The sequence below is a fragment of the Drosophila persimilis genome, unplaced genomic scaffold (genome assembly GCF_003286085.1).
Source record: "Drosophila persimilis strain 14011-0111.01,24,50 unplaced genomic scaffold, DperRS2 tig00000579-arrow-pilon, whole genome shotgun sequence".
Classification (NCBI taxonomy): Eukaryota; Metazoa; Arthropoda; class Insecta; order Diptera; family Drosophilidae; genus Drosophila; species Drosophila persimilis.
Window position 1 is genome coordinate 2,804,188 of NW_020825322.1, and position 12,404 is coordinate 2,816,591.

The following is a 12,404-nucleotide window of genomic DNA, read 5'->3' on the forward strand; positions in this document are numbered from 1 at the left end:
TTTTATCGCTGACGGTAAAACGACGGGGTCACCTCAATAGCCGAAAATTTTGGTGACAGGTCTCACGGCTTTTTTTTTCTTGGGCGAGACTTTTGCGCCTCGCCAAACAGAATGTATTTGCTGTTGGTTTGTTTTGACTGAAAAATATGTATTTCCTGCGCCTTGAAAAAAATTGTGTAAATTGTTGTTGGATTCTGGAATTGACTCAGCTGCCCAAGGCACTGACGAGCAGCCGAAACCGAGTGGGCAGCGGGGCTGCGATCAGAGTCGGATCGCATAGGTGAAAAGAGAATTGAAAGCCCCCCTTTCCAACATCTTGGTATTGTATTGTCTCTGCCAAGTATTCGAGCTACAGAGCTCTGAGGAGAGAGAGAGAGAGAGAGACAGGCCTAGATTATTTCAGCTTGACAAACTGTGAGAACCTTAACAACTTCCGGATCCCTCCACATTGCTTCATCATCCACACCGTGGATATTAATACAAAATTTCCCTCTCATTTAACCAATCTTGGCCCGGCTTGGTTTTTTTTCAGCATCTGATGCTCATATTGTTTGCTAAGCGTTTTTTCCCTTGACAGCCTTTCGAGTACTTAACGTGGCCCGGCAACAGCTTCCTCTTACAATCTCCCCCTTGCTAATGCAGTTCTTGAGTCTACACATGCTGGTGTTAGTAAATTCTCCGCCGGGTTTCAAGCATATGCGCATACAGCCAGGCCGGGAAGGCTGGGAAGGGGCCATCCAAGTTCGTGGGGTTCGGGAAGAACAACTTAACCCTCCCGGGCTATAAAACTTAATATGTTTTGTATTTAAATTTATGAAAAAGTAAGCGGAAACAATGGAAGTGCAAGTCCCAGGACGGTGGCTTGTATGGAGGGGAGTGGTGTGGGGTGGCCAATGGAGAGGGGGGGACAAGGAAACAGGATTAATGGCTGCTTAAGCCGCCGACATGCGCATAATTGTCGCCAGCGTCAAGGCTTTGCCGGCTCACAATCGCTCTTTTTCAGGATCTCCATTCCTGCTGCTTTGGTCAGCCCGTGTCAACCGTGGACTAAAACGTATTAGAACGAATATCACCGAAGAATTATGATGAGAATTCCATGAAGAACTTATTGTATCCTCAAAACTCAAGAAAGTTGTATTTCATTTGTCATAAAAAAATGTTTGTGACTTTTATGAAAGAATAAAAAAAAATTCTTGTATCTTAATGTACAAAAAGTTGCATGAGTGTGATTTCGTGTTATTTTAAATTATTATAAATAGTTTTGTTGAAATAATAATATCTTTTAATAATTATTATTAATAATTAATCAATAATTAGTAATAATATAACCATTTTTGTTCCAGTTTTTCTGCTATCGTGGACTACTGTGCGCTGGTAATGGGGACTACATTTTGGGCGGGCAATAGGGCGTATGCGTAATAATAATTACACGGCGCGTTGCCGCCGTTGAGGCAGTAATATTTATTAAAGGCTTTAAATTGTCCTGTAGGTTGTAATACATACAGTACATATTTATATACATTTCTGAACGAGTATTCGCATGTTCCGGCTACTTTTTGTGTGCTCTTTTATGGTGTTATTATAAGAATGTGGTTTATCACCTGTCCAGGGGGTTGAGGACTACATAAGTAATGGGAATGGCTGACAGCGATTGCTAATGCAAATTACGCACCACAGAACCAGGAGAGCAGGGTTCCCCTCAAGAAGTAGCATTCCACGAGAGCCGATGCCGATGCTGCTGCTCTTGCTCCTGCGGATGCCAATAAAAAATATGGGCTCAACAGGATTAATACATTATTTCCGGTTGGGCCTTGATGCAGATGTAGAACCGAAGGCCAGGCACATATGTTTGTATGGTAAAACTGGTTGGACTGCCATACGGTGTTGTTCCTGTTGTTCTTTTGCACTTTTATGATTATTGTAGTGCCATCGTCCTCATCCTGGTCTTTGCATCAGGGAGAGCAAAACAGAACAGTAGAGGGAACAGAACAGAGGAAGCTGTGGAGGCACTTATGCTTATGTTTTTTGGCTCTTGTGGAGCTCTGTTCTTCCCCCTCTACTTCACTCCACTCCACTCCACACCACTCTCCTCTCCTATCCACATCACTCCACTCCACTCCAATCCTCTGTCGAGTGCACTTTGCTGTTTCATTTCAACTATATTTGTTCACCATATTTGTATACAAATTCTTTTTTCTCTTCCATTTTTTGCATTCTCTCCGCTGCATCTAGAACGAATATTTTCCAGAAAGGATATGCGCAGGCCAGTCGCTGGTCGAGCTCTTCCACTTCACACAGATACTCACCCACACACGCACACACATGCACATATCAAGTGCTGGAAAAGTGCATATTAATTTGATGTTTTTGTCATCTGAAGGATTCGAAAGAGTTTGCAGTATCCAACTGTGTCCTGGGCCGGAAGAGGGTCGTAATAATGCAAAATATACAATTGGGGTAAGCCATTCCGGAGGCTCATTTAGGTATAGAAGCCTATGAGCCCGAACCAGTGGAAACACAAAACTGTTCAAATCCATAGGAAGCTTTTGATATTTAAACTTTTTCGGCTTAATGCAGTTATCTTTGTGCAAAGCAATAATATAAGATATACCTACGATATGGAAGAAAATGTGGGAAAGAGATCAGGTCATCAAAAGGAGTTTTATACCTTTAATCGGACTTTTATTGAATAAGAAGCAGTCCCAGAATAAACTTAAATTAATCAAGAAATGGAACATCAAATTGGCGAAGCTTGAATGAACAATGTATTTAATAGATTTGGAAAACTAAATTCCTTTGAGCTTGGAGACTGATCATTCCAGTTAAAGGAATTATTCGTTCCACCAAAACAAAAAAGAATATACCATTATAGAGATATCCATTTGATGATGTGCATAATTTATCTGGGACTTATTTCAATTAGCAGTATGGCATCTCCGCAGCTAATTGTTCGCTTATTTGTTTAAAAATGAAATTGAAATCGCCGAGAAAAGAAACCTAAAGCTCTCGCTAAAACGACAAAATAAATTAAATGAAAATTTCGCGTGAAAAGCTTTTGTCTCAATCTTTTTTACTTCCTCCCCTACCCCTAGCCCACCCCTCCTCCCCCTCTCTCACTCTACGAGTACTGGGTACTGGTCTCGTTGCTATTCTGTTCTGATTTCCTCTTGGCCCAGCTCAGTCTTTGGCTATTCATTCACTTGTCCTTTATAATAAAACAATAAACTGTAACAATAGCAATTAAAAATCGCTGAAAGCGGATGTCCTGATAAGGACCCTGAAACAGGGAGGGATCCGGCACAGCTCTGGCCACGCTTCATCTGGATGACCCTCGTCCTTGCCGGTGTCCTGTCCTGTTCCATTGTTGTAATTATGCATTATGCTTTTGATTTGGCCATAGCCCTAGCCCAGCCCTAGTGCAGACCCAGCCAGCCTCTGTCTCCGTCGCTTTGAGAATTCAGTTTTTTGTTTATTTTCATCCTTTTGTCAGTTTTCCCTGGTTTTTTTTTTTTTTTTGTTTTCTTTCAGTTTCGGCGAGCAGCTTTGCCAGCGGAGAGACGATCTGCCTCTCAAATGCTCCACTGTCCCTATTTCTGTTGCTGTCCCCGTCGCTTGTGCTCTAGAAATCAACGCCGACATCGCCAAGGATGCGACATTAATGAACGACAGACGCAGGATTCCGACACTTCGTTGTCTCTTTTTAACTATGCAGTTTTCCCCGAGCAAAACTCTACTCACCTGTTTGGTGCTCTAACTCGCCAAAATAGTCTAAGGAATCGCTTAAAGCTGCGATAGGCTGTTTCTGAAAGCAACGGCACTTGCTCCAACAGGAAGTTTTTAGCTTATTAACTCAAAAGATGTTTCAACCTTTGAATTATATACATAGATATTTAGAGATTCTCTGGAACTACTTGGATTAAGTGAGCTGCAAAGTTCACATCATATTAGGCACCAGCCACTGTGCCACCCCATCAAAAAGGCCGAAACACAATTTGCTTCTATAAATCAAAATCGGAGGCCCATTGGGGGGGGGGAGTATGCAAATAGGCCAGAGGAAATAGGATACAGAGGCGGAAAGAGACAGAGACAGAGGCAGATACTCGTAGTTGAAGGAAGAACCACAATCGCAATGCAGTCAATAAAATCAAGGCAATCATGCTGCAGTCGGCGTCGACATCGGCGTCGGCCTCGGTCCTCAAGCAGATCCTTGTCGATGTCCCAATGCCTCTGTCTGGACATCCACATCCATCCGTATGACTCTCTGGCCATGTCTGTCCAGGTATTTTGTTTATAATAATGCCCAGCAGTGTGTTAAACAATTACATTAGGCAACGATAGAAATGTTGGGGGTGATGTGGAGAGGGACCTGGCCTGACCTGCCATACCACAGCAATATGGCAATCTAATTGACAGTTATGAAGACTGTCAAACATACAATTATAACACTCCAACTATCAATGGCCAAACATCGATTTGTCCCATCCATCTCCCTGCCGGCCTCGTCTTCTATATGACTACATGAGTGCCCACTCTGTCTCAGTGGCCCCCACTCGCCGCATGCATTTGTTAAATTATTGACTCAGGAGGCGGTCTGGGATGAGCAGCTGCCCGCATATGCTCGAGCGTACGAGTGTGGTATGCAGAACCACTCCCAATCTACTCTCAACCCCTTTCCCCACACACTTACCGAGGGGGGGTCTGGTGGGAAGGGGGAGGGTCTGTTCGAATTATTAACATGTTAATCCAAATGTAATGAGCGTAAGGATAACTCATTGTGATGCGTTGTTTATGGACAGTTCTACATACATACACACACACACACATATGTACATACAGACATACGTACGAATATATGTGGATGCAGACACATACGCGTACTCACATGTACGATGCCCACACAGGGGGCATTCGACTGGACACGAGAACACACACACACAGATGCCTCGAATCGTATGAATTGCAAATATACTCGATTAATATTATGCTAATTTAATTGGTAGGCAGTTGAAATAATTAAAAACAGGCTCTTGAGTTATAATGCTTGGGCAGCCCATCTATTAGATATATGTATGTACAATACGTATATATGTACTTATCTACATCCGACATCCGATCGATCGGTTGGCGAATTATGTGTATATCATATATTTAGTCACTTAGATGGGATGAGATTATCCCCATGCATTCTTGTTTGATGTTTTGCTGCAAACATTTCAAATTAACTTCTGGTAGTACTTCAATACACTTAAAGAGCAGTGCACTCTGCAATACAAAAAAAGCATTTCGAATCTTCTCTCTTACAGACTACAGACAAGTAGAACGAAGGGGAACGTTGTGAGTTGCTGCTGCGACCGCAACTCTACATTGCAAATTGATTTGTTCCGTTTGGCTATTAAAATTATCCGATTCAGATCCAGATTCGGAAATCTGGTAAATATGGTCATTCTTTATGATTGTGGGTTTTTAATTTTCCGTATCTTCAAAATTGTGGATGCCACAGATTTTCGTTTTTTGTGGGTGCGGAAAGAGGTGGTGCGAAATTCTGAAATACACTTCTAACAGTGAAATCTAACAGAAAGGCGGGTACCAAATTTGATTGTTCTAGTTTAAATAGTCTCTGAGATCTGAGGATGCCACAGATTTTCGTCCTTTGCGAGGGCAGGTTCAATACCACAGGAGTGTGGGTACGAAATTTGGTTGCCCTAGCTTTTAAAGTCTCTGAGATCTAGGCACTCCCTTGTAGCAATCGGCAAAGCCGCCATGAAACGTGTTTATAAGAGAGAGAGAGAGCGAGAACGAATGAAACTGTTATCTTCATCCTGGCCATAATAATGATACGAATAAAATAATAATGAATAAAACTCGACTCATAGAAAACGATTGACGGACATGTATTTATTGTATATCTATATCAATGCGTCATTTGATACTGTCCGATAAATCATAGCCAGCCTGCGAGGGTATACAAATACGTCATACCAAAATGGAAAGATCGAAGGATATCAACCATACCAATAGCCAGGAGGAGTGCTACGGGAAAGGTCAAGCTATCTGTCCATATGGGTATGTGCGCAAGTATGTATCTGTGTTGACTGAAAATTTATTGTTTTTGTCATTAGCGCTGCGCAAATTCGTGGGACGTTGGTGGAACGTTGGAGGATGCGCAGAGGGGGTGAGCGGTTGTTCGGCTCTTGGGGTCTTGGCCAGAATTGATGTCGATGAGTTTACGTTAATGTCCGAATATTTATTAAATGGGATTGGTGAACGGAAATGCTCTGTATACTCGTAATGGTTGTGCGTCCAGAAGCGATCGCCGCTTGTTAATTGAAAAGGAAGATGCGGATGGGGTATAACACCGTCGAGAGTGTGTCTGTATAGGTTTTGAAAGTCATGCTTAAGTATTTTATCCATTCCCGTGAGAGAGCCGGACAGTTTCAGATGAAATGCTCCACGGTTCGGATGGCCCCGGATTCACCACACATTCTGCAGCTGCTGGTCTTAACGATGAAATAAATAAACTGGTACTTATTTTCGTAAGTATTTTCGATAAAGGACGTTTAATATTCAATGTTTAATCTATCTTGATTCTACACAAATCTAAAAACCATTTTTCTTCTTACCTTCTTATACCTTCTTGAACACGGTTCAAATGTACACACTCGTATGCCGAAAGCTTCACTTTTCTAAGCCGTTGCACATTTTTTTTGTTTTGTTACTCAACGGTTTAAGATGATAGTAAGTCAGCCGACATTATATTTAGATGTTTCCTTTGTTAAAGCATCTCCCAGATTCGTTATGCGAAGGAGCCAGCAGTAAAAAACGTCACATTGATTCAGTCATGAGCCCATAGTCGTATATGTCATGTGCATATTCCATTCTAGTTCCATATTTCAACTTCGTAGGAAGCTTGCTCACAAATATCCGATTGTTTTCCTTGGCTTGAAATTTGTCTTACCTATTTCTGTTTTGGCAAGTTAATCAGTAGATGAATGAAGATCCTCTTGGTCTACTGACATGATGCCCGAAATTATTATAAGCGTCTGCAGCCTGATGGGATTATGCTATAGTGCCCTGGTAAACCTGCTTTCAAAATTGTTCGGTTATTTCCGTATTTGGTGAGTTCTTAAGTAGATAAAGAAAATACTTTCAAATGACATACGGCATCCTCCACAGGTTTATGTACCACTGCACTGCCTCCTCGCCCAGTAAGAGTCTGCGTCCCTACCTCTACAAGATCGATCTCTATGTGTGGCAGATTATCTACGGAACGCCGGATACCGGTCACGTGGTCTTATTTAATGGTTGGCACAATGGCCGCACGGTCGTGTGCGACGACTGCCGGTTGAAACGTGTGGGTGAATTGATTGACCAGGCAAAAATATGCCTGGACGTGGTGCTGCTCTCCACCGCCAATGTCCAGTACCTTGACCGCATGTTGGCTGCACATAATCGAGGCGTCAATGTGCGCATTCTCGCCAGCGAGGAAATGCTCGCGGCTAATGGGCCAGCGATGCAGCTAATCTGCGCCTTGGGTGTGCCGGTGCGCGGCTCCCCGACCGGTGTAAAATTCGGCTACAATTTTGCTATAATAGACAGTGAAAAGCGAGCAATGGGGTTAGAGGCCACGCAGGATACGGTCCACACCTGTCTTTGGCGTCTCAGGGGCAACATGAAAGGATGTGTCCGCAGGATCCTAGCTGTCGTGAAGCAGAAACGCGATTATAGGCATGATAATTACCACTACCAAATTTTCTTTGATGAATGGGACTTCCTATATCCCATCACCCCGCCTTACTTCGCAGAACGTAATTTTGTCGAAGTTACACGTTAATTCAATTATATCTTATTTTAATGATTAATGGTTGCCTGAAATTAACTGAAATTTGTTATTTTTTTAGATAATCAGCTCAAAAGTTCTCATTTGTGTAATTATGTACGTGTCTGTGCATAACCCACCAAAACTTGGCGAAAATCTTGTACATACATAGATACATACATATGTAGCTGCCATAGTAACGAAGCTAAAAATGTGTGGTAGATTTCTGCACTTAGCTGTCTGATAGGAAAAAACAACATTCTTGATCGATCAAGCAAAGACGAGCCGATCTGGGCGAGCTTTTTAAGCTTGAAGCTTTTCAGCAATGGGCGCACTTGAACCGGTGCAGTGTGTTTGCTTTTTTTCGGAGCTTTTGAATGCATTTCCAAAAGCAATAGGCAAAGCCGACCATGAAACGTGTGTGTTAGAGAGAGACAGAGCGAGATCGAATGAAACTGTTTTCTTTATTCTGGCTATAATAATGATACGATATGGTTCAGATTCTGCAGTCTAGAAGATATTCCCTACGATTCTGCGTTTATGGGTTTCTCGTATCTTTAAAATTGTGGACTGTGGGGGCGGAAGGGGCCTGGCGATGTTTTGAAATACACTTCTAACAGTGACATATCACAGAAGTCTCAATACAAAATGTCGCTGCTGTAGTTCTTATACTCTCAGAGCACTAGGCACTCATAGGGACGGATAGACGGACAGACAGACATGGCTCAATTGACTCGGCGCAAATCTATTAGGATGGCTCAAAAAACTTGACTGGATACTTTCCTTTCGCCTTGGCGAAATAATCCTTAATAAATTCGACATTTAAGTCCTTATGAAGATTTGCACTCCGTATGTACTATGATGCCCAGTGCTAGTGCTCATTATCTTTGATTCAGTCAGGCTTTCCCCCTAGTTCGGAGCCATACATATGTATGTCATAATTGGCTTGAAAACTGTACCGTACAAAAGTACTTTGTACTTCAGTTTTAGTGGCGAGGACAATGTAGATTTCTAGTTTTAAGTTTCAGTAGATTTCTCTTTGATTCCATATGTTTACACCAAGTGAGCCGTCTATGCAAATGTACACCAAGGGACGCTACTTCGGTTATTTTTTTGGAATGCTGATGTTGTTCAGAGACACCGGTGGGCAAGTTTGTCGGTTTGCACTTTTGCTCGTTCACATGCATGCCCCAGTCTGCTAGCCATTTTTCCAAGTCCCGAGATGAGATGATAAGTGATCCGTTGAACTTGTTGGGCACTTGGAGCGATCGATACATGAGTGTTCCAGCACGAGCTGATTTTATTGAGCGCTGAGTTTTTATACCCGATACTCAAAATGAGTATTGGGGTATATTGGATTTGTGGTAAAAGTGGATGTGTGCAACGTCCAGAAGGAATCGTTTCCGACCCCATAAAGTATATATATTCTTGATCAGCATCAATAGCCGAGTCGATTGAGCCATGTCTGTCTGTCCGTCCGTATCCGTATTGGTATCCGCACTCCTGTTAGATCTCACTACAAAACGTACATATATCTCAGATTTTCGCCCCACCCTTTTCCGCCACCACAAAAGACGAAAATCTGTTGCATCCACAATATTACAGATTCGAGAAAACTAAAAACGCAGTATCATAGATAACGACCATATCTATCAGATTGCTGAATCTGGATCAGATCAGATAATTTTTATAGCCAAAAGGAAAAAATCAACGTCACGCTCAGACTGATTTTCTGTCTCTCTCGCACGCACTCTTTGTCGTGTCGTGCAATATTAGCGGCGTCTGCCGGAGGAGAGCCATACTGACTTAGTATCGGGTATAACTGTAGAGTTGCGGTGTCCGCAGCAACTCACAACGTTCCCCCTCGTTTTATAGTGATTTCAGTGGAGTATTTGGTCGAAAAGTTTTTAATGAATTATAATTTGAATTTAAATGATTATTTTTTTGGTTTCCATTCTTTTCCATTCTGAAAAGATATTGGATACAGCTGCCAATCTGTCTTCAAAGTTTAAGCTTTACGTCTGGAAAATATTAAGCTTTCAAATGTAAAATTTTTTAAGCTTTGGGGCAGTTTTGATCAAAGTTTATACTTGAAAACCTCACAGAAAGTACAAAATATTAGATTTGTATTGTTTCATATTTAAGCGTTAATTTATGAACTCACATTTTGATATAGCCTAATCCGTTTTAATCAATTTCAAACACCGGAATTTGTAATATGTAAAACAAAAAAAAAAAAAAATTTATCAGAGAAATCGTTAAAAATGATCAAGAACAAGCATTTTGAAACCTGTCGATAAAAATAATCTTTTCCTAAGGCGACAAATTTATGTTTTTTATTATAAAGCTTGAAATACTGCAAAATCGACTTTAACTTGAATTAAAATTAAATTATAGCTTAACGCCTTATTTTGAACAGTCTGGCAACTCTTTTCGATGTATTTTCAATCGGTACAGAGTTGCTCTCAATAATTATCGACGCCTGGAAACGTCATCCACTTATTTCTCTCTGGTAAAATTTGCAAGTTTCAAAATCCGAGCTCGAAAAAAGGTAAGTACTTTGGAGAAATTGTAATTCTTTTTGTCGACTCATCATCTCTACACAAGGTTAAGCAACTGGAATCATAATGGAGCCTCAACCGAGCGCAACTTGTGACGGCTGCGACCTTTGGGGCAACGGAATAACTGGCTGCCGCTACAAGTGCCTGCAGTGCGCCGACTTTGATTTGTGTCAGAGCTGCTATGACGCCAAGGTGGTGAGTGGGCGGCACAAGTCGGAGCATCCAATGCAGTGCCTGCTGGACGAGGATGCTAAGAAGCTGTACTTTGCCGGGGAGCCAATTCCCTATCTGAACGCCGATAGCTTCACTTGCCCCATCTGCGGCACCATGGGCCATTCGTACCACGAACTTGTGAAGCATGTGGTTGCCCAGCACAACGACGACCGCAGCGACGCCATCTGTCCACTGTGCGTGGCCGTGCCCATGGCCCCACCCGACCGCTTGCTCAAAATTTCGCAGCACTTTCGCCGTCAGCATCGCGAGCCGTCGAACATTCGCGATGCCGTTGCCAGTGCAGGGGAGGAGTCGGGAACATCCGACATTGCCGATCGCTTCTCCCGTCTCTCTTTAGGAGAGGCTGCGCGCTCCAGACTGCCAATACGTCATCTGCTCGTCCGTGTCACTCGGCCATCCAATCGCTTGCCTCCCGATACTAGCAGCGAGGAGGACTAAGCTGCCTACGCAAATCTGTTCCGCTAAAGATGTGGAGGATCTACGCCTACAGAGATCAACGCACACCACCTACACACACACTATGCATATGTGTACGGATCCACTGTCTCCACGCACACATTAATACACATACACGAACACTAAATATGCATACAAATGAACGCCGCAACTATGCTGGAAAGTTTTCGTTCTATTTGAATGCATTTTCTTGGACATTTTTGCTGCTACACACATACACATACCAGGAGATACACTGCCACAAAAGAACTTACAAAATTCATGTTCAGACATTCAGTAAACAATTGTATCCTATGAAAATTACTGCACTATGCTACAGATGCTTTGTACTTCCCATGAGGGCTTGCGTTAGTGGTAGTAAAAATCCTAAATAATGATCGAAAACTTTCGTTTGAGATATGTATATATTGTTATTTTAAGCCAATGTATCGGAGCACTGCGACACCTAATCCAACAAATTTTGATATATGTAGACTTAAAACGGTGAGATATCACAGGAGTCTGTAAACAGAATTTGTTTGCTCTAGCTCTTATAGTCTCTGACGTCTAGGCGCTCATCGGGACAGATGGACAGACAGACTTGGCTCTATCGACTTTTCTATTAAAGTTGATCATAATTTTCTATATTTATGGGGTCGGACACGCTTCCTTTTGCTTTCTGGAAGGCGGTTCGTTGCTGGATAGAGAGAGAAAGAGATTTGCAATGTTCGGTACGTCATGGAAACAGCTAGAATATTGGTCATTGGTAAAATGCATATACGGGTTCCGAGCGAGCTCGGCAGCCGCCTCAACCTAACCTAACCTAACCTAAAATGCATATATGTACATATGTAGACACTAACCATGCAGTATATACTAGATGTGCCAGGTTATACACCAAACATATTGCAACCGAGCTTTCTGGATTAGTACATATATACATATGTACATATACAATCAGGCAGGCTCCGTTTTTCTCTTCCCTGCAGTACCAGCTGTGAGCGATGACGCCAGCGAAATCGAACACTTTGTTTTCTCTTTTGTTTCCTTCTTTCTCGGGCGCGCCGAGCGTAATTCAGAGAACTTTGTTTTTTCTTTTCGTCTCCTTTGCGCCTGCGTCGTCAGAACTTTTTGCTTTGTTCGCTTTGCATTTGCTATTTGCAATTGTCAAATTGTGCGAAAACGAAGCGACGTTAAGTGCTGTGATTTGATTACCATTATCAGGTAAGTACATATGTATGTATATGTTGTGAGCGTGGTAAATAAAGAAAATATCAATTGTATATAAAGTTAAATTTGTGAAAAAACTGTGTTCAAATTATAGTAACGTTTCGCTGCATCCACATTATACATACATA

The 12,404-nt window shown here is 42.1% G+C and overlaps 2 protein-coding genes across 2 annotated transcripts; both read left to right on the top strand.

The window, feature by feature from the left end:
• The first annotated feature begins 7,001 nt into the window (after positions 1-7,001).
• Positions 7,002-7,859, top strand: LOC6598476. Its single transcript, XM_026990516.1, has 2 exons — positions 7,002-7,115; positions 7,174-7,859. Exons 1-2 carry the CDS (start codon positions 7,015-7,017, stop codon positions 7,829-7,831), a joined length of 759 nt encoding a protein of 252 aa, XP_026846317.1. The 5' UTR covers positions 7,002-7,014; the 3' UTR covers positions 7,832-7,859.
• A 2,485-nt stretch (positions 7,860-10,344) lies between these two features.
• On the top strand, positions 10,345-11,415 carry LOC6598475 (E3 ubiquitin-protein ligase KCMF1). Its single transcript, XM_002023630.2, has 2 exons — positions 10,345-10,367; positions 10,424-11,415. Exon 2 carries the CDS (start codon positions 10,444-10,446, stop codon positions 11,047-11,049), a length of 606 nt encoding a protein of 201 aa, XP_002023666.1. The 5' UTR covers positions 10,345-10,367; positions 10,424-10,443; the 3' UTR covers positions 11,050-11,415.
• The last annotated feature ends 989 nt before the right edge of the window (positions 11,416-12,404 follow it).

What these genes read in the sequence shown, in the direction of transcription:
- LOC6598476 (XM_026990516.1), top strand. Translation starts at nt 7,015, where the DNA reads ATGATGCCCGAAATTATTATAAGCGTCTGCAGCCTGATGGGATTATGC. An exon ending in TTCGGTTATTTCCGTATTTG is followed by an intron (nt 7,116 to 7,173) that starts GTGAGTTCTTAA and finishes CATCCTCCACAG; the next exon opens with GTTTATGTACCACTGCACTG.
- LOC6598475 (XM_002023630.2), top strand. Translation starts at nt 10,444, where the DNA reads ATGGAGCCTCAACCGAGCGCAACTTGTGACGGCTGCGACCTTTGGGGC.